The sequence below is a fragment of the Amborella trichopoda genome, chromosome 7, assembly GCF_054954075.1.
Source record: "Amborella trichopoda isolate Santa Cruz 75 chromosome 7, AtrichopodaSantaCruz75HAP2 v2.0, whole genome shotgun sequence".
NCBI classification, from domain to species: Eukaryota; Viridiplantae; Streptophyta; class Magnoliopsida; order Amborellales; family Amborellaceae; genus Amborella; species Amborella trichopoda.
This window is the reverse complement of record NC_142342.1, coordinates 9,856,836-9,879,308: the sequence shown is the minus strand read 5'-3', so window position 1 is coordinate 9,879,308 and position 22,473 is coordinate 9,856,836. Positions and strand designations below refer to the sequence as shown.

At 36.2% G+C, this 22,473-nt stretch overlaps 1 protein-coding gene across 10 annotated transcripts in view; it reads left to right on the top strand.

Moving 5' to 3' along the window:
- MSH1 (MUTL protein homolog 1) overlaps positions 1-22,473 on the top strand; it is a 40,506-nt gene that overhangs the window by 12,785 nt on the left and 5,248 nt on the right. For 6 of the 10 annotated variants that reach the window (XR_016059157.1, XM_088871805.1, XM_006854264.4 and 3 more), the window contains 15 exons: positions 1,982-2,101; positions 4,208-4,255; positions 5,248-5,312; positions 5,730-5,815; positions 6,512-6,676; positions 8,167-8,276; positions 9,167-9,272; positions 9,403-9,478; positions 13,479-13,537; positions 15,306-15,373; positions 17,203-17,376; positions 18,941-19,147; positions 20,389-20,645; positions 20,783-20,926; positions 22,189-22,246. Coding sequence is in view for 9 of the 10 variants with exons in the window: in XM_088871805.1 (XP_088727931.1) it covers positions 1,982-2,101; positions 4,208-4,255; positions 5,248-5,312; positions 5,730-5,815; positions 6,512-6,676; positions 8,167-8,276; positions 9,167-9,272; positions 9,403-9,478; positions 13,479-13,537; positions 15,306-15,373; positions 17,203-17,376; positions 18,941-19,147; positions 20,389-20,645; positions 20,783-20,926; positions 22,189-22,246 (1,743 nt within the window). In the remaining variant the exon portion in view is untranslated. Of the gene's footprint in view, positions 1-946; positions 1,049-1,981; positions 2,102-4,207; positions 4,256-5,247; positions 5,313-5,729; positions 5,816-6,511; positions 6,677-8,166; positions 8,277-9,011; positions 9,049-9,166; positions 9,273-9,402; positions 9,479-13,478; positions 13,538-15,305; positions 15,374-17,202; positions 17,377-18,940; positions 19,152-19,204; positions 19,675-20,388; positions 20,646-20,782; positions 20,927-22,188; positions 22,247-22,473 lie in introns of those variants that run through there. The other 4 variants (XM_020673532.2, XM_088871809.1, XM_088871807.1 and 1 more) reach the window with 4 other exon arrangements.

Sequence of the window (22,473 nt, the reverse complement as noted above, 5' to 3'; positions counted from 1 at the left end):
AACTTCCGTGCATATGGTCTATGAGCACATGCACATCACATAGCCTTTTTTATCTACCAATAGACTTCACAGGGTGCCTAGATGGCCATGTCTGGCACCCTCCACTACAGAAATATGCCTATATACCTTTCCTTTTTGAGTTGTCCAGTATTGAACTTGGGAAAATGTGTTGCAATCATTACCACCTGCACCAATCAACATTATGTGCCCATGTGCCCTTTCATTAATAATACCTGGAGAGAATTGGGCCTCAGTCCCTACTTACCTTTTGAGTCTTTTTTAAATTGATCCATGCTTAAGCTTCAAAAATTACCATTAAAAAGTGGTCTCTAAAAATTACACATTGAAGAGTGGTCTAGGAAAAATTACACATGCTGCAATCTCAACAGTTCTTCTATCTATTATGCTAAACACGTACTTGACAAGGTACCATGAACTTGTAGTCTCTTGGAAATTCCTTCTGACTTTGTGGTACCTTCAATATCTTGTGTTGTATCTCCTAAAATATTCACCCTCTTGAAATTAGTTTTTGAAAAAGTTAAACCGAACTTTTGGATTCCCAGAAATGCCTATGGTTAATTAAAGATTTTCCCACAAGTTTAATAGTATCCAACTTAAGGAACCTGTCCCCATATATCTTTAATGACCTATTTTAGTGTCTTTTCAATGATCCATTGGCTGCTACACATTGGCTGCTACACCTTCTTGTTGCCTTTAAATTTCCCAAGTGCACTCTTGGGTATTTGCGATTTAGTATAAGTACTCAGATTTTAACTTCCAATGACCCTATGACATACAATTGTACACTATGAAACTGTGGTTCACAACATGATTTGTCCCTTAGTCATTGTGCTGAGGGAAATGTTCTCTGAACAAAGATAGTTGTGCTTTGACATTGGAAACAATATTTCCATGATGATAATTTGCTTCTCTTTGCCTTAATTAGGGGCTACCTATGTTGTGTATAAAAGTGGGGCAGTACAACTTTATGTAAAAGTAAGCACTACCAACTAATGCAGGAGTTTCTATTGGAGGGATCAAGTGGCTAGTGAGTTTCCTTGTACTTGATGACATTCTTATTGTAAAGATAACATTGGTTTATTCTATATGGTAGACCTGTCTTTGATAGGCTTGTTACTTAGTCACCTGTGTCAGCAAGAGACCATGTGGTTTCTTGTTCCCTCTTTGTGCTTATGGGCATGTATTCTAAGTTTTGTCCTTAACATTAATTTTACCAACGGTATTTTTAACATTAGTTTTACCAACGGTGTTTTTTGTAATTTGTAGTTACTTGTGACCCCTTATTTTCTTCAAATTCTAAGATACTATGAATGCCTTCTGTTTCCTTCTCCATTTTCCTTTCCTATTTTTTTTTTCTCGTTTATGAATAATCAGTACACCTTATATCCAATAGGTGTGTGCAAGTCATGCATGCATTTCCTTTCTGATCTCTGGCAGGTATACATGTCAATGTGTTAGGATACTTGGTCTGTTTTTCTTTGAACTCTGCGCCTGAGGCATTCGTTGGTTTACATGGATTTCTGTTTTCAATTGTGCAATTTCGCTCAGCTTGTCATGGTGTGGTCATGCTATTTTTATTGATACTCGCATACCTCTGTTCTGTAACATTACATCCTCGGTCCACGCCACACATTTTAGGTGTTGGCCTCTGCTAAAAATAAAATTAATTTCCTTTTGCTAAGGTCAGAATCGCATAATTTTCATGAAATGTAATATACCCTTTGTTTAACCATATAAATATTAGCAGTCAAAACTTTCAGTTTTTTGTTCTCTTTTTTTTTTTTTTTTCTAAGTGTAAGCAAATTTATGTACCTACAAATGACTATGAAAATTCCAGCCTTAATCTGTTTGTCTTTTCTTGTTGCTCCTACTTTTTTCCTGTCTTTTTCTGAGTATTTATTTGATTTATGTTTAATATCTGAATTTCCTATGTGACTATAACCTATTTCATCTTTTCCAGGTTGGAGAATTTTATGAAGCTGTTGGCTTTGATGCATGCATCCTTGTTGAACATGCTGGGTTGAACCCTATGAGTGGTTTGAGATCAGACACTGTCCCAAGAGCTGGTTGTCCTGTCATGGTATTGCTTGTATGCTGTTTCTGGTTCACTTAGGTATTGCTGCATATTGCTCAAATAGAAAACTTTTGGGGCTATTATTTTCCTCAACTTGTTGAAGAGTATAAACATCGTTTCAGGAAAATTATTATGTTATTAAAAGATTTAAAACTTAAAGAGTAAGCATCATACTATGGTGTCATTTGTCTAAGTATAAATAATATCAACCAAGACCAGTTAGTCGTGCTTGTAAAAGGTCCTTGATGCTCAAATAGAAAACGTTTGGGGCTATTGTTTTCCTCAACTTGTCGAAGAGTATAAACATCGTTTCAGGAAAATTAATATGTTATTAAAATATTTAAAACTTAAAGAGTAAACATCATGGTATGGTGTCATTTGTCTAAGTATAGATAATATCAACCAAGACCAGTTAGTCGTGCTTGTAAAAGGTCCTTGATGCTTACCATCAATTCGTCATTCATATTCATGTGAAGGGTGGGCTCTGTTGAAACCTTCTCCATTTCATTAAGGTCATCCTAGCAATTATATCCCGTATAATTGCCACAATTGTAACTTTGTATGGTCATCCTAACCAATTGCCACAATTATAAGGTCACCACTATTCAATTTCACCACTATTCTCATGGCAACCGGCGAGGTCAAGATTCTGGAAAATTTCAAACCTTCTCTCTTAGCTGGAATTTATACAAAGTTCAAAATATCACATGTATGCTTTTGTTGATTTCTATGAAATATAACCTTTGCATATATTTACTCGAATTGGCAATGATCCATTTGGTTGCACATTTTTTAGCAATACTGCTGTTTTTCCTTTTTTTCAATCATTTAAGCATCCCTGATTTGTCTGCCACTATTAATCCTGCCGCCTACGGCCTGTAGGGGGGGGGGGGGGGCATTGTCCTTTTTAGTAGCCCTGCTTGTTCGCAAATTGTTGCTGAAACTCTCGTAAGATTATCAGAAAAAAGTGTTCTTCTTCCATTCCCGAAGTGTACTTCTTTGATACGATTCTTGGCCATTTAAGAATACAGTCTTCTAGATTGCCCACAAAGGCATGTGGAGTTATTTCTTTGATATGACCTCTCATCATCTTCATCATCATCCGAGCCTTATCCCAAGTATTTAGGGTCGGCTGCACGGATTATGTTCCACAATTTGATAGATTCGGGATTCATGAAAAGATGTGGCAAAGTTTTAAGCTGGCTGCGCTACCTAACACAACCCTCCTCCCTTATCTGGGTTAGGACCTGTTTGATGGCTTGAAACAAGCTGTGGCGGAGTTAATTGTTTGATATGACTACTACGGTATCCAAATGTGGCCTTAATGCTTATTAGGGTGTAATTGGTTTCCTTGGTCAGACTTCCAAATTTCCCAAATGAAAAAAGAACAATGCGTGCAACTAATGCTCCAATGTGGTTGTGAGGGATATATTTTCTGTTGTTGATTACTGAATTTCATCATCTGTATGATCTTAGTGGTTGAAATTGATTTGTTTATTATGAAAAAAGGCATATGTTTGGTTCTTATCCTCTGTTTGATTGTCCATGTGAAAGAGTGCAGCGAGTTTCTTTTAAATAAACTTTTTAGAAAGAAAAGTTCACTGTATTTTAGTGAAATGAAAATAAAGGTCGCAAAAGGAGTTTAGGTCATCTGTATACAGGGTGCTTTGTACAGCATCTATATTGAATAATTATTTAGTATTAACTGAAAGAGCGTCTTTGTTCTCTCTGGTCCTTTGCTTTTTCCTGTGCTCGATCTTCATTGTATCTAATGAGAAAGTATACTACAATCCATGGGATTATGCCGCTCCATGGTCCAATGCAATGATGGATGATGGGTCAGCACTGTCCTATACTCGTACATCCTGCTCTCTCGCCAGAACTTAGTGTCATTTCATTGGAAGGTGAGGATCCATATGGGCTAGGGTTTTAGATAATCCATTGGATTACTTTAGTTTTCCATATCTAAAATCTAAAATTTATTTTTTCGTCCATCTGACTAGATATTTTTCGGGTTTTGATAACCAGTAGTTTTGGTCCATTCCTCTATGTTACTTTCCTCCTTTCTAGGGATGCTGATTTTTAAGTTTACTTATTTATTGAATTTTGCAGAACTTGCGGCAAACTTTGGATGACTTGACTCGAAGTGGATATTCTGTTGTGAGTTTAAATTTCTCAACCACCTCAGTGTTTATTGGATGTAATCATCCTATTTCATGAAGACCTTAAATGCAAGCTGTTTGCGTTGTACCATACAATGTCTCTGCCTGGGCGTTATTTTAAATGGACTATTGGTCAGGAGGTTCACATGATGGGCATAATTAATATACTAATTATAAATCAGTGATAATAATGAAGGGGATCACTGATCAAATGAATTTGGATTTTTCCTTATGCAAAATAGTCCCTTTTCTGGCTTGTCCATGCATGGAAATGATTATTGATTGATAAGTTTATTGTGATTTTATTCAATAATTTTATGTCTATGTTTGGGGATGAGGATGAAATCTTGGCCTATTCTTTTTCTTTGTTCAAGGCGGTTGAAGGGGTGGGCTTGGTATGATGGTAATGGCATATGATCAAGTAAAAGGTTGTTCCTATTCTTTGTCCGCATGTGTAAAGGCCGTAGTGTGAGCTGTGACTTGGTATATGATTCTTTTTTGTTATGTGGAATACTTTTGTTCAAATATTTGGGTATGATGAGGATGCTGTGCATGCAAGGCTCTGGCGCTGTTTCATGAGCTTGGTGTTTGATTCCAACTTTGCGCCGCCGTAATTTGTTTTGGATGCTGCTCACTATTATTGAACTGAAGCTTAGATAGATTATAATCCTAGGAGTCAGGTCAAACTGCTGTTTCCTTTCTATTATTAGTAAGTTGTTTTGTCTTGGGGTTTGTCCTGGATCCCCTTATCTGAGTTGCTGTTATTGTCTTCCTTTCAATGGTCATGATTTGTTTGATAAACATGGGGTTCTATTGCATTAATTTTCTAATGCTTGATTCAGGTGGATTTTGAGAATTATTCTATTTTTTTTTTTGAGAAATGTTGACTTGAGAATTATTCCATTTATATGCTTTCTTTCTTTGATTTTGAGCCATGTGTTGATCTGAAATATGCTTGACATCAGTGCATTTTTCCATTGCTTTTGTCAGTGTATAGTAGAGGAAGTGCAGGGCCCAACTCAAGCTCGATCGCGAAAAGGTCGCTTCATATCAGGGTAATCGAAAATCTTTTACGATGTCATTGGCCAATTTTCTTAAAACTTCCATGGAATTTTTATTTATACCATGCAGTTTAATTTTTAGTAAAATGGTGGCTTTGCTTCCGCAGGCACAAAAAACAGCAAATGAACATTAAAATGTTGTTCTTCTACCATTTTGGTGCACTTTTGGTCCATATGTTATACTAGATTATGAATTTATGATGTCCTAAAGTGCTTGCATGGGGTATAGATGTGATCTTTTTGCATTTTGCTAAATTCTTGTTTGTCATTTTCCCTTAGTATATTCTTCCATCTGCAGTGTGTTATTATAAAATCTAAAGAGTTTTGTGCTTTTCCTGATTAGCAGTTGCGGACAATGGCATACTATTAGATGTTTGTTTATCAACTCATCTTTTTTTCTTACCCCTCCAGGCATGCACATCCTGGAAGCCCCTATGTATATGGACTTGCAGGAGCCGACCTTGAAGTTGATTTTCCTGAGCCAGTGCCTGTAGTTGGTATAACTCAATGACTTGGTTGATTTCAGGATACTATACTCCCTGCATTCTACTTAGTAGTTGATCCTGTTACTCATTATGTTGTTGTAAGTAAAATTATATGCCTTTCAAAGCATGAAAGCAAACTAATTGCATATTTCATTTCCTCTTCACACCTAGTAGCAACAAAAATATAGTTAAACATATTTCTTTATAGGTGTTGTTATATGTGCACTAGCATTAAAGGATGCAAGATGTTATTTAATACAACCTATGTGGTGCATAGTTATACCATCTTGTTGATTGTAAAATTAATAATAATCTGGTGAATAGAAATATTATATTTGGAGTATACAGGATACAATACAAATTGTTGATTCGTTCTAACTCTATAATATGTTGTTTTTGGCATATGAAAGATGCTATAAACATTTTTTTTGTCTCCACATTGGCACCTCTGTATGTGTTGGCATATGCCCATGCATGTTTTTGTGGGCATTTTGTATAGGTGCTTGCAGACTCAGAAATTTCTCTATGCTTTGTACAGTCCTTTTGTCCTCAGGGAACTCCAGATTCTCAATGTCCTAATTCAGTTCATTATAGGTTAATGGATTTGGTATATGCAATTTCTATCCAAGTTGTTTTGCAAGGGCATCGGGTTAGTGATTAACAGTTGTTATCTGTTTCTATATCTCATTTGTGATTTCGTTTTGGCAGGTGTATCACATTCAGCAAAAGGTTATTGCTTGATATCAGTTATTGAGACTCTGAAAACATATTCCATAGAAGATGGGCTAACTGAAGAGGCTATAGTCACAAAGCTCCGTACCCGTCCCCACCACCATTTGTTTCTGCATATATCATTACGGCATAATTGTACAGGTTTGATCAAGAAACGGCATCTTGAGCATTATGGGTGGAGCATGCCTTTTGGTTTCACCATTTAATTTGTGATGGTTTATCAATACCTGTATGTTTCATGAGAAAAAATCTCTGTTGCCTCAGTCCTCTGATTGAGGAATCTTCTGCCCATTTTTTCATATCAGGCTTGCATTTATTTATTTACTTGTGAAAAAAATATGTACATAAGGAGCAAAAACTGGCAATTATGTAATGATATGGTTATTAGTTTTGATAGATTGCTCTAATCTTGTGTTTTTCCTTTGGGTAGTGCACTGTAGGATTTGAATTTGGGACAAGTGATTGCAATCATCAACACCTTAACCAATCAAATCCAAGCCCAATCCTGAATGCTAAATGCCTTTTGTTTTTAAGTTATTGAATCAGCCGCAGCTCCAGCTGTGGTTCCATGGCAGCAAATGACAATTATGAAAGTTATGATTTCTTTTTCTTCAACTTCCTTTTATTGTGATGTCCGTGAAATTGAAAAAACTGTTCCATTCAATGGAGACTATCTTGTTTGTTATTGGATATTGTTTTGGTTCCTTAGATTATGAAGTGTTGTACCTAGGAGGTTAAATATAATGCCAAATATGGAAGGGGTAGGGGGGGAGAAGATGTTTTGGGTGAGATATGGTGATTGGTCAGCTGTGAAGATGATAGAAGGGACTCGGCTCTTATTATTCTTCCATCTAACAAAAGTTCTCCCAATATGTAGCATGCAATTCTAAGAGAGATTGGGTTATATGGTGCTCAATAATTAAATAATTGTAAGGGAAACCATTCATGTAGTATAAAAGGAGTCAAATGCAAGGAGGGAGTTCTTCAGGATATACTTGGTGGTTTGCGTCCATTCAGTGGAGGTTCCCCTGTCATGAATCGTATCCCATGTCAAGAAGAAGTAACATGATTATATTGTTGGTGGGAGGTGAAAGGATGTGTCTAAATCTCATTGTTGTTTATACTGTTTCCTTGGAGTTGCCTCATGAGTCTAGCAGGTTGCTGTTGCAACTGTTGAAGGCTGAGTTGTGATTGAAGCAATGACATTGTTCGCCCCTTTCGACATAGCATTGGAGGGGATCTTTGAGGATAAATTATTCGTGGATGTTCACCAGCAATATCTATGGAAGTTTACCTTTTATGTTTATTGTATGTCCTGTCAAGGTTGAGCATCTATTGAGATAACTCCTACTAGAAGTTATTTGGTTGACTACTTGCCATCTCGATCTGGATTGCAGTAGTCTGTTTGATATTTGTTCTTATGGACTTCTTTCCATAAATGATTATGGCAGCTTGTTGACTTGTTCATATTGTTCATGTAAGCTTGTGTTTATTCTTGTTTCTCTTGTTGTCAAGCTTGAGAATCTGGTTGAAATGAATTTTTTGTAATTTGTAGATTATATTTTTGTTATTGTCCTGATTCACATCTTTCAGCTGCTTGATATACTTTTTGTATGCTTCACTCTAAATAGGGACACATCGTTGGGGAGAATTTGGTGAAGGTGGTTTGCTATGGGGGGAGTGTACTGACAAGAACTTTGAGTGGTTCGATGGCAGTCCTGCTGATGGACTTTTGTGCAAGGTATGTGTCTGGTAGCAGTCCCTTTTGTTCTTCTAAGGTTGCTTTCTGTGCTGCCCTACTGGCTTGTTAAGTTTTGATGTTGGAATACTAATAATTGTTATTGAAGAAACTACCATCTACAAATTCATCCCTTTGGGAAGGGTTGTGAGGAGACTCTGAACAGTTTGCACTGATCTCCTGAACCTTGTGTTGTAGATTTATCTTCTTGAGACTGTGTTTCTAAGTTTTGCAGAGATTGCCTCTAGAGGGAACATGGATAATTGATGCCATGTGTTCATAGAAGTATGTCTCTTATAACCCAATTCAAGTATGGATGTATCTGGAGGATGTTAACTTTGTATGTTTGTTATTCTTTCAATGTCTTTGGCTTCCACAATTTGAGGCTGTTAGGTGGGCTTTTTTAACTTTCTTTTTGTCTTTGTTTGCACTTATGCATGAGCTTATGCATGAATATGTGTTTATTTTTAAAATGTTAAATTTGAACGTTGAGAAGGTCAACATCTCACCATATTCCTACTGAATTTTAGCAAATGGATCATTAGAAACTTTTCCATAGACCTGTCCTATGGTGAATCTCAAATTTGGAGATAAACTGTTATGATGCACTCACAAATTGAGGAATGCGAACTTGGGCTAATTGGCAATTTGATCATCATGACTATTTATTGCTTAATTTGAAAATATAGGGTTTACCTTTTCTTGCAGATGCCCTAGGGTTTGTAGAATGACTGATGAAGACTCTGGATACTCTTGAAAATGGCATTTTAACAATGTATATAATTTCCCTAAAATATCTTCTGGAAATTTTATAAAATTAAACTTGGAAGATTGAACTAGAATATCTGAAGGTGTCTGCTCGAAATTTTCTAAAATTTGTTTTCCTTTTGAAGGTGAGGGACCTTTATGGTCTTGACAAAGAAGAAATTTTTCGAAATGTCACAGTTTCTTCAGAAAAAAGGCCTCAGCCATTATACCTTGGAGCTGCAACTCAAATTGGTCAGCTACTGCATCTATTGCAAATTTTTTCATATATTTTCTGAATTTGATATCTTGCAATTATAAACAATCTCTAAAGGTAGATTGATTGTTTGGTTCCGTTATTATTTTTGTGTTCCATGAATTACAGGTTGCATACCTACTGAAGGAATTCCTAGCTTGTTGAAAATTTTGCTTCCATCAAGCTGCACTGGTCTCCCTGTGATGTAAGTACATTATATTCGAACATGTTCTGTTCTCTTCGTACTTTTTCTTCTCCTGTTGAATAATATTGCAGTTTCTTGAGCAGACAATGTTTTGCCACTTATACCTGGGAACCACTTTACTGCCTTTACTCTCTTCTTTCTTTTTTTGGCTTCACTTTCATCTACTATCTCCCTGGTTACATAATGGAAATGATCATTAGCTCTTCTCTGTACAGAACCTCATTCACATAGATAACATTCTTATGGAGTAAAGCTTTCATGTTTACCAGTCAAGTGCATTCATAGGTGGATGAGAGAACCTAGTTTGTTCATTCACTTCGTATTAATTGTGGATAGTTGTGACTTTACAATCCTTTTGGGCTAGTTTTCATTTTTTTGGTTATTTGATCAATATCATGATATTTTGTGAAATGAAATATTTTTTTATCTTAAAATACCTTAAGACCTTTTTGATTACCCAAAACAATATTAATGTAGATCCCAAATAAAATCCTAATATCTAAAGGGTGTGGTTTCTATAAGGTTGAGGCTCTAAACAATCAAAGTAAGGCATGCCTGTAAATATTGTCGAAAGATGATTTTTCTGTAGAAAAAATCTTCGTGGTCGCCTGAAATTTATTTTTGTCTCTAATTATAAAATTTAATGCTTCAAAAATAGTTTTGACCAAGTAGATCTATAAAAACTTGAAAATATTGAAAAATTGAGGGCCCCGATAATTCATTAGAACATGCACTATTTCCCAGACTTGAAATAGGTTTTTTTTTTTTTTTTCACGCCTGTACATCTCAAGGTTGAGGCAATCAATTTGAGGTGAGCCTTAAATTTGATTGTTTTGGGCCTCAACCTTATATAAACTTTTTTCCTATCTGAATTCCCCAGATTAAGTTTGACTTGAATTTATGAGCATATTAAAAATTTAATTGCACTGCATCTTGTTTCTCCATCATAGTAAATAATGGGATTTGGTTTTTTCCTTTCCTTTGTCCTCCTTTAGCTTCAAACCCGCAATCCAACTATCTCTCTCTTCTTTCCCTTTTCAACAAAATTTCTTCTTAGGTTCTTGAAGAAATGAGATTGTAAGGATTGGGTGTAAACCTTACATTTTGCATTGAATTTTTTCTTTGGTTGTTTGAGATACAGGTTTCTAGATTTTGCGTTCCAGTGAAAGAAGAAGAGATTAATTGTTGGTTTACAAAATGTCTTCTGCTACGCTAAGGTGCTTGGCTAGGCAGAGGCATGACCAAGCTGGTTTTGATTATGCTTCAAGTAGTGATGAGCCGGAATAAACACACCATTCTTATTGAGTGATCCAATGCACTTAACTAACATGTCTCAGCCATGGTGTCATGGTGCTGTCCTGGTTTCTCTATCCATTTTTCCGCTCACAACATTCAAGTTGCATGCAGATCTGATGTGTGCTGATTAGTTTTGCTGGTGAACATATATAACTGTTCTGTCTTGGTGGGTTATTGTTGTAAGACATTGAGAGAGAGAGAGAGAGAGAGAGAGAGAGAGAGAGAGAGAGAGAGAGAGAGAGAGAGAGAGAGAGAGAGAGAGAGATGTGAAATATCTAAGAGTACTCTAGAACAACTCTCTCTCTCTCCCTGAATCACTCCTGACTATTTTGCATTCCAATCTATATTCTCTCTCTGTCCCAAATAATGCCTACTTAAACTCAATTAGTTGTCCATTTTCACTATCTATGCCTACTTAAACTCCATCAATTTGCCTCTTTTCACTATCTACCCTCCAATCATGACTGCTTGTAAACGAGAGAGGAAATACATTATATGTGGCTTAGAGTCTCTGACAAGCTCTCTATCTCTCTTTCTCTTTAAATTTGATATGCACTTGCAAAGTGTTTGATAGAAGGGCAGCGTTTGATGGAAGGGCTTTGAAAAATCAAAGTGTCTAAATATATTGGACTGCCACGATGGTTGGCTCATACTGGGTAAGATGTTCATCACTCTAAAATTTGATAGAATTCTTGATGGAATTTGGCTCCATATAAATTTGAATTTGACTCCCAATTAGTTGGGAAAAGGCTCTGTTGATGATGATAAATTTGATTTTTACAGCCATAAAGTAAAAAATATCAAATCTATAAACATTCTGAAATACAGGTTGACAGTCAAATATACTCAAGAAAACACAAATCAAGATAATAAGCAATACTGAAATATACAAAAAGCCAACAATGCATTTAATCAAATATCTTAAAATCTGAATATTAAAAATTATGTTTCGTCAAACATACCTACCTACACATATTAAGGGCATGTTTGTGATTGGTAGCTTAATTTCCTAAGGCTATTTGTGCGGATTTATACATGTAGGTTCCTTGATATCATTCCAGCTATGCTCATTGCTGCAAATCTTACATGTGGTGAACTCTACTTATGATTTCTACTAGTTTGGAAATCACAAATTGTTCTGATCTGCAGATAATAGTATTAGTATACGTCCATCTATGCATATGCATGCAAAAACAATGTACCAAACCTGTAATGCATCCAGAGCACGTAAGGTGCATTCTGCCATATGTTGTTAATAACTTATTTTTTTAACCAAAATATTCTGTGCTTGGGGTTAAACTTGTTGGCTTTGTGGCTGGATGCTAACAAGGATTGTGGATTGTGGATTGTCATCTAAAGGAATACGTTAGATGCGAAATAGCCTTTATATTTGGATCTTCAATTGCCTGGATGTTGTCTTGTACTGATGCTAACAAGGATTGTAGATTGTCACGTAAATGAATACGTGTTAGATGCGAAATAGCCTCTATATTTGGATCTTCAATTGCCTGGATGTTGTCTTGTACTGATTTATCCTATTTTTATATAGAATGAAAAAATTTGGCATGTGCAGAGGTTTTTCCAGTCAGAGATTTAATTTTTTTCAATGTCATATTGTAGTCTTCCTTGCTATATTGTAGTCTTCCTTGCTTGAGATGCAACAATCAGAAGTTTTGCATTTGTGTTTGGTAAAACCCTTGACAGTGTACACTTTTTTGTTTCTTATTTGTTAACAGAGTGTATAGTTTCGTGAGACAGTAAAATTTATATAAATTATACTCATTAATGAGATCTAGTAAACCTTTAAATAAGAACATATCTTTGTTCTTCAAGGGATGTGAAGGGCTTTAACTTGGCAAAATTGGGCACATTATCAACCTTGAAAAATTGGGCATATCTCTTGTCCTGGTGGTTGGAATTGTGGACCTTTTTATTGTGTTGGTTGAAGGGTGGAGCCCTACAAAGATGTATTCCATTCCTAGTGTTGTAGTGAGGCTGGTCTTTGTGTTTTAGGGTGCTTTATTTGGGACATATGATAATGTTTATTCTTTCCTCGGGCAGCAGCATTTCATCAAGGTAAATAATCAAAAGTCAGGGATGTAGTCCCTAATTAAAGCATAATATTACTAGAATGGTTCAATGTTAGGGTGCTTCCATGGAATTTCCTTAACTGCGTTTCTTACCATTTTTCTTTGTTACTTTCAGCGCTCTAATGTTTAGCACTTTGTGCTTCTGATGTTCGTTAGAGTTGAATTCTGGTGGTTTTTGTCATTTAGTGATTTTGTGTGATGATTCAGCTTATGTATTTGCACCATGGCATATTTGGTGCTGTACTATTGTTTGCACTGCTGTGAATGGAGATTGCTTCAACTTGATGTACTTCTCATGTAGGATAACTTTTCTCATTATTATTAGAAGCATAGTTTGGTGTTCTGCATTGTGTTTTTGGTGATGCCATTCTCTTTCTTCCATATCTTGGTGCTTGTTTCTAGTTTTGTCTTTCCAACCTTTTACTGCTACATTATGCTAGTTGTTTTAAGTAATGACAACATTTACCGTCTGATAGTAAGATATTCTGCATTCTGTTCATTGTATCCTTGTAGCCATCTTCTTAATTAATTTATTTGTTTTCTGTACAGAGTGATATGATCTACATCCTTTCCCTCTACCACATCTGACTTTTTCTTGTGTGTTTTCACATCAGATATATGAGGGATCTTCTACTTAATCCTCCCATGTATCCTACTGCATTGTCAATTCAAGGTAAATATTGCATTCTGTTCAAAATATAAATGATAGGGATTTTATGGATGATTTAGTGCCTTTATTGCTTAGGCCCCTGTATATTCCTTACTATCCATGATCTATGCTCGTGAGGTTTAGTTCTCTGGTATGCTACTGATTTTAGAATGGGTAGCATAAGAATGTGCTGGATTGGTGCAAGTGACGAACTGGGCACTTGTTACTGGTATCTGAATCCTCGGCATAACTTGATGGTTTAGTTCTTCAACCTCCCCCTTTTCCACATTTCTATTTGGTAGCTTGAAATCTAAGATTAAGGAGTGTCGAATTTGCATAGTACCTTTTGATTAGATATTTCAACCACTCCAAAGGAAAATTGGTTTTTCTGTAGGAATTATTATATTATGGAATTGGCAGTGTTCTTTTAATTTCTTCTATACCACATTGTTGATTTGGCCATTGGTAGCTGAACATGTTTTGTAATAAAAGATTCCACTTGAAAAGTCTCTATTTAGTCTATTGCCATCTTCATATGGGTAGTCATTGGTGTTTTTTAGTGCATGTCTTATGTGCTAACTCTTGTGATTTTCAGGGAGCTTCTAATGGTCTCTTGTTTGTTGTAAAGAGCATTTCTTTCCTTGATGGTGTCATATCCTTCAACTCACTAGGAAAAAAATTCTTACTTTTGGTCCTTATTAGCTGAAACATTTTTGTTGCAAGGATTTGTTCTCCTTCATGTAATTCAATAGTTTTTCTCCCAGTATCAAGCATTTTTAACATATACATTTCTTTCATTATCTGCCACTGTTTTGATGTGGGCATCGAAGCTGCAAAGTCGCATCTCTTACTTGGTCGGTGCAAGCTACAAATGAAGAATAGGCTGCCCTCCATTGGGACCTTGCTTGGGATCTAGTAACACATCTTCCTCATAACGAATTTACTACAAGATGCTGTTGAATAATGGCATGTATTAGGAGGAAGAGTTTCACTTCATTTTATCTTTTGATTATAAGCCAGTAGTTTGGACGGTTTTGACTTTTGAAGACTCATTTTGTTACCAAATATTTCATGTCCATCTGTTTACATGCTGAAAGCTCCTGAGTATTTTGTGGCTTCCTTCTTATGTGTGTTTGAAGCTCAATCTTCTTAATGAAAGGTCATTGCAAATTCTTGCAAGGCAGCTCTTTGAGTAGTGATACTTGGTTGGATCAGTGCTGGTATTTTCTACTCCAGAGCGTGGATTTGCTCAAAAGCAATGATGACCAAAGTTAACATGAAAGAAATTCATTCAATTGTTGCTAGGGGTTGAACCTTCATGCCCTGCTTTCATTTGACCCAGCAGATTGAACTCTAATTTCATTAACAATAAAACAAAACCAAGTCTTTCAATTTTATAACAAAAAGAGTCAGCGTGTTGTGTGCTTCACATCCAAGGTGATATTAACAGAGGCTAATAGATTGTCATACTCTGATGGTTGAGATTTCGTTATATTTATAATCCAGAGGCATTTTCTTATCATGTTATGACTGCCCCTTCCTCCTGCTAAAATAGTTTTTAAGGGCATTGTCATACCATTGTTTCTCAGAGAATTAAATTGCATGGTACTGTCATATCGAGTCATGCTTGTCCAAAATATCTAATCTTCTTATGAACTTTGTTCGGGTCGGTTTATTTTATTTACACTCCATTTGCGAGTTTTGTCCTCTGAAAAGTCTTTTTGTTGGTGTATTTGCCCCTCCATATGCATTTTAGGCTCGTGATGACTTTGGTTTCGTTTATCTTTTGCAGAATCGTGCAAGCTAATGAGCAATATAAGTTGCCCAATTCCTGAATTTACAGTTATTCCGGCAACAAAGGTCAGTAACTTTTTAATTGTGTTGGTGGGAGAATTTAATTATTTTAATTTTTATTTCATAAAAATGTTGTCGGCTGATATCAAATGTTGTCTCTTTTGGTACGATGTAGCCGCTTTTCTTACAACTTTTTATTTTCACAATTCATGGTGACTACTGGAGGTTTTTCCTTGTCTTTGTTTTTACCAATAAGTAAGTAATTGTTTGATTATTATAAACATAGCTGGAGAGTCAAGTGGAAAGTGGAACACAAGGGGATTGATGTGTCTCATGTGTTAAGGGATACAGGTATAAGATTAAGGGTTCTCTAGAAAAATGTTTAGATACACAACCTGTGTGATGAGTTTCTTTGACCACGCACGGACTTCTCATTGTGCTAGTGTTATGGACCATAGTTGTTTGGTGTGGGAATGGGAACATGGATTGTTGCCGGCTAGAAGTTCCCTAGTTGGGGGAGGCCCATTCAATAAATTTGGTAAGTAAATAATTACTTAGAAAAGATGATAAAACATAATTGAAATATTTTGATATGCGAGCTGTCTTTCAAATTTGGTCTAGAATTTTCTTAGAACACAAAATTTACCTTGCAGTGCATTTTGTGGGTCCCAAAATCTTTTTGTCTTCTAGTCTCTTTTTTACATCATCATCATCATCATCATCATCATCATCCGAGCCTTATTCAACTATTTGGGGTCGGCTCAGTTTGTAATTCAAGTCTTTTCTACATATCCTTTAAATGATAATGAGTTTGTAATTCAATTGTTTTTGGTACATGGCTAGTGGATATTAAATACGATCCTGATGTGCTTGTAACATATTTTGTTGTCTTTCTGAAAATAATGTGCTTGTGCTAAATAAGACAACAAATAAACTAAAGACATGGTACCATTTCACATTTCCATTTAAGCACATTACCCAACGAGGAGAAGCCTCACATGCAACTTTTGTTAGTACATTTCCATGTCTTATTTGACATGAACTCAAATTCCTTCCAGAAATGTTCCATTTTGATTCACCTGTTCGCATGCATTTAGTGTTGTTTTTCACTCTGACTTGTTTGCCTTCCCTTATTGAGACAATCCAAAGTATTGCAATCTGAGTTCATTTTATATGCACATGATGGTGTTTCCTATATTTTGACTCGTCCTATTTCCTTCCTCTTTGACTCGTCCCATTTCCTTCCTCTTTGACTACTCTCTCTCGCTCGCTCTCTCTCTCTCTCTCTCTCTCTCTCTCTCGACTACTTTCTCTCTCTCTCTCTCTCTCTATCTATCTATCTATTAATCAATCATCTATTTATTTATGTGTGTGGTTGTGAATTTGGGTGTATGATGGCTTTTGTTGATGCAGGTGTGGAGAATGTTTGTTGTGCATGTTGAATTGTGCTTTTTATGTGTAGAGGATGTTTAATATTAAAATTTGAGTTTCTAGATGCCCATCATCTGCATGTCCTTGTTTAGACTTGAACTTAGAAATGTTATGTCTTGACTGCGTTGATGGATGGGAAACCATGTATCTACATTTCTGTTGTGGCATTTGCGCCCATCATACATGATCGCAATTCATTAGCTTCGTTCTAGCATATCGCAGCGTATGTGCTGAGGCAGCTAACTCTCGAAATATGAGGTACTTGTGTATTTACCCAATGAAAAATCATCCATACTTGAATGTATATTTTTGGATATTATTTTGGTTTATCCTTCCAACATAGCTGTGATCCGTTGTTCATCTCAGAGATAATGAAAGTTGGTAGCTTTCCTTCGTTGTTGCTGTTTATGCAATAGTGTTTCTTTTGTATCTATGATTGAGAATCATGTTATTTTACTTTTCAGCTTGTGAAGCTTCTTGAGTCGAAGGAAGCAAACCACATTGAATTTTGCAGAATAAAAAATGTGGTCGACGATGTTCTGTACTTGTATGGAAAATCAGATCTTAATCCCATCCTACAATCGCTGCTAGATCCTACTTGGGTTGCAACTGGCTTGAAGATCGATTGCGAGTCCCTGGTATTTTCATGTCTATTTTTGTTGCCTTGGTTCTTTGAAGATTCATTTTAAGTTACTTCTTAAAAGTACGTGTGACTTTGTGTGAGGATTTCTCTATGACTTGCATTTCAACTTTCACACTACATTTGTGATAAACAATGACTTTTCCACCATTTTAATTTGATAAGTTCGAAAGTCATGAATCCCGCATGCTCTTCTAGTTGAAGAACACTTCTATTACAAGAATATCCATGCTGTCCATGGCTCTTCCATTACAACAGTTCTACTGATATTCCTCATTCCAAGAATCTTCCTGCTATCCATATCTTCTCCATTACAATTATGTATGCTCTTTTCTCCATGGCGTTACCAAGAGTATTGATTGGAGGAACTTCTATATGTTATATTTACTAAAGAAGTGTTTCAACATTATAAACTACAATAAAAGGTATATAGACCTTGAGAGGTGCTCTTTTCCATTCGTAGGATTCTTTACATGTCCGTTATGTTATTTGGGCGTTCTGCGAGATTCTTGTTTCTCTTGTATTCTTTATATGTACTATGTTGTCTTGTAAGTAACCCCTGAGTGTGCTATTTGGAGTGTGCTATTTGTCTGATTGAATTATATTTCTCATTCGTTGCAAGTTCGCATGCTGTCTTTCTTTGGTTAAGTTCACATGCTAATCAAGCTTCTCTAAAGTGACCCCAACTCTAGAAAATGTTGATCTGTCACATTCATGAGTTTCTGAAAACATCCAACTGTAAACCTTCAAATCCAATTATAAAAAGCAATGATTTCAGTCAAGTTCCTAAAGGCCTAACTGGTGTTTCGAGGTAAAGTCACTACTGTAGCAAGCGTGGCATTGACTTACATTACATATAGGTACTTTGCTTATCAAATATATGAGTCATCTGAAGCTCTTCATGAAGTTTTGGCATATACCATGGGTGAGGAATCTTATCAGTGTGCCCACTTCAACCTGGATAGTTCTGGAGTTACAGTTTCGATAGAATTCTATATGAACAAGTTGCAATATTCATTCCTATCCTGATGTAAGGGTGGGTTCCTTTTTCTGGGTTAGTTGTATATGGATCATAATCATCTGAGTCGTATGAGTTGATAGAATCGATCACTTTTCAAGTGCCTCAGATTCATGAGCACCTCTGACATCACTTCTATGGATTGTGCAGTTAAAAGATGCGCGTGCTATGGTACTAGTTCAGATGTTATCTTAGGAACCTTGAGTTTTAAGCACATGAACTGTTCAAGTCCTGCGCTCTAAGTTCCGCGATAGAATCTATTAAAGAGATGTTCCTTTTCTCAATTGAATTGTGGTTGGATTTTTAATTCACTTGAATGATAATGAAATGTTCATGTTGGTATTTTTATCTTAATCTTGCATGCATGCTATGATGGAAGCTCTCGTTATCAAGCTGGATTTATGCTGCTTTTTAACTTGAGGCTTCTATCTTCAGTTGGAAGAGTTGTTTTCTTTTTCATAATTTTCATTACAATATCGACTAGTTTGTGTTTCCTGCGTTATTGACATTACTTGACATAGATATTGGCTTGCCTATGTCTCAGGTGAATGAGTGCAGATTGGTTTCACATAGAATTGGTGAAATGATTTCCCTACAAGGAGAAAGAGTTCAAGCAACAAGTTCTGTCCCTTGTATTCCAGGAGAATTTTTTGAAGACGTTGAGTCATCATGGAAGGGTCGCGTGAAAGAAATCCATACAGAAAATGCAATCAAAGAAGTAGAGAGAGCGGCAGAATCCTTGTCTTTGGCTGTAGGTTGCATTAAGGCTTCTTTCATATAGTTCAATTGGAAGCTTAGGAAGTTGTGTGTCCAATCCTTTGATGACTATGTTTCCATCGAATGTTATTTTTAATTATTTGGAGGGGAACATGATAGCATCATGTGCCATCCACGTAAAATTACCCTCTAGATTTATAACAAAGAAAGTGAAGATTTTATAACAAGGAAATTATGGAGTTTCAGATTTTATTTTAAGTTTTCTTGGTCATACCACAATTATAGAGACTTTTGTGCCATGGTATCAATCCAGGTTGTGTCAAAGATTCTATCTTTTATCTTTTTTTCCCTTTACAGTCTAGAAACGACACCACCATGTAATTAGGGTCACATTTTACTGATCCTAGACCCTTGCAATTAGGATGATGCCCTTGTGACGAGTTCTGCTTGAGGCTTATGGCCTTTTTTGTGGCTTTTGTAAATGTCTTTGGATGCTGAGGTCATAGAGATTTCTGGTTGCAGAAAGAGCTGCCATTTCTCATTCCTGTGACGCTTTTTAAGGTTAGCAACTGCTATGTAATTCTTCGACTCAATACCCTCCTCTGCCTCTTTATCGTATTTCAATCTTCTCATTCCATCTCCCTATACCCTTTCTCTGTTATGTATCATCTTTTCACGTGGTTTTCTTCATCTTTTTCTTCTTCTTCCCTCTGCCTCTATGCTCTACCCTTGCTAAATGTCATTGTTGTTGTTGTTTTTGCCTCTATTTTTTCTCTTGAACTTACACCTCTTCCTTTCTGTGGTCCTATTTACTTGTTGAATAGTTGAATAAAAGTAAATATGTGTTTCAGATGAAGCAATAAATTGTCATTCTAAGCTTTTGAATTCTAATGTCTCAAACTCACCAATGGTTAACTTCCAAACAGATGCCACTAATTTCTCTTGGGTACCCCATAGCATCTATATGTTCAGGGATGGACACATTTTTCAGGACCCCTGCACTCCTCTTTGATATTTATTATGTTTATAACCTCAACGATTGGTTTGTCTTGTAAATAGATGTACAGGGTGAATTCTGCAGATGTTTAGTCACATTGAAAGTTGTCCCAACTCTCCAGTCTGACATTTTGTTATGTTTCTAGTGTTTCACTTGTCGGGCCATTTAATTTTTAACAAAGTTCACTGCAGGCTCTGAAATACTTTTCTATTGTATTGATAATTGGTCATCTGTATGTCCTATCTTTGGAGTAACAACATATCCTGTTTCATTTCTAGGTTACTGAAGACTTCCTTCCAATTGTTCAGAGAGTAAAAGCTGTCATGTCTCCACATGGTGGTCCTAGGGGTGATATAACCTATGCCAAAGAGCATGAAGCTGTTTGGTTTAAAGGAAAGCGTTTTGTACCATCTGTTTGGGGTGGTACTCCTGGTGAAGAACAAATTAAGAGACTAATACCTGCTACAGATTCTAAAGGGAAAAATGTTGGAGATGAATGGTTTACAACTGAGAAGGTGGAGGTTGCTCTGAATAGGTGATCATTGGATAAACTTGTATAGATGATCTTAATGTCTTTTAAATATGAAACCCCATGAGGTTATTTGAAGCTATCTTCATTTGAATTTTGTTGAGGTAATTCCTCTGTTAAAGTTGTTCAAACTTTTCATCTAGGTACCATGAGGCAAATGCCCGAGCCAAGGCGGTTGTCATGGATATTTTGCGAGGACTTTCTACTGAAATGCAAATTAAGATAAATGTTCTTGTCTACTCATCCATGTTGCTGGTTATTGCAAAGGCATTATTTGCTCATGTCAGGTTGGACACTGATACTTAGCTGCATAGAGTATAGAGCGGCCTTAATTTGTCTTCAAGATTTAAAAGGATTGCAAACAATTTTGTTTGACCCATATGGGTAAACTCATTTCTGGTGTGACTTTTCATTCGAGATCTCATGCCATGTTTGGAACTCAAAACTGTCATATTATTATCTGCCATAAATTTTGATATCAGAAAGTAGATAATATATTCATCTCAATCACTATTCAAATTTTTTTTGAAGAACACATATAAGGTCGATCTGATGGTACGTTGTAATACAATTTCGAAGGCCAGCATAATGTTTCTAGGCTTCTTGGCCCGAGCAAATGTCTTAAACTTGGCACTTTACATCCTAGTCATCATAATACTAGCTAGTTTCATTTCCTTTCTATCCCCTTTTGGCATATCTGCGTTTTGCTCTATTACCCCAGAAATAGTTCAAATTTGTATTTTGTTTGCATACAGCTCTATTAGGTTTTGTTTTTTTGGGTAAGTCAGTGGGAGAGAAGGCCCCCTACCCGTTTTATCATTAATAAAAGAGCAAAGAAAAACAATTAACATACAACCCTATAGTAGGGCAATTGCGCCAGATCATGTAATAAAAGAGAGGAAAGGAAATTTGGTGGTCTATGGCACCACACAGTAGCACCGGGGCCAGCAGCTGCCTTCTTAGCGAGGGCATCAACAACCATGTTAGCCTCCCGAAAGACATGTGTAATGGACCATCGATGAGAAGACAGTCTGGTGCAACAATTGTCTACAATCGTCTTTATCCTCCATAGAGCACTGGATCGATTCTGAATGACATTCACAAGCAAGGCTGAGTCACTTTCTACCTGAATTGGAAAGCGATTCCTTTGAATAACCAATTGAATTCCTTCCTCAAGTGCCAAGAATTCTGCTTGGTTATTAGAAACAAAACCAAAATGCTTTGCAAAAACAGCAATAAAACCGCCCACTCTGTTCCTGATAACTCTACCACCACCTGCTAAACCTGGATTTCTCAAGGAAGCACCATCAATATTGAGCTTGTAATTGTGAGCCTCAGGAAAAGACCATGCTACCGGAATAAATATTACAAATGCTTATTTTTAAGATATGTGAATTTAAGACAGAAGTCTCCTCTCTCTCTCTCTCTCTCTCTCTCGCTCTCTCATTGTGGAAACCACAAGAATATCTTCATTTCAGTTAATATAATCAGTTTGAAATTTTCGCTATGGTATGCATACTGGTTCTAACGCCCCCTTTGGGTTTTGCAGTGAAGGAAGGAGGAGGAAATGGGTCTTTCCCACATTAAAGGAGTTCGATAGATCTGCAGTAATATCTTAAAATCCACTCATGATTTGATACTATTATTTAGCTCAATAAACTATTTAACATGAATATTTTCCTATTGGTAGGAAAAAGTGTCAGTTATCGAAGCTACTAAGAAATTGATTTTCAGATCACTTCTCCATAAACAAATATAATTATCATGGTGGTTATTAATTCCCTGAAATGTTGGGGTCTTGATGGATACCAGACATTTTGAATCCGCTATTTTG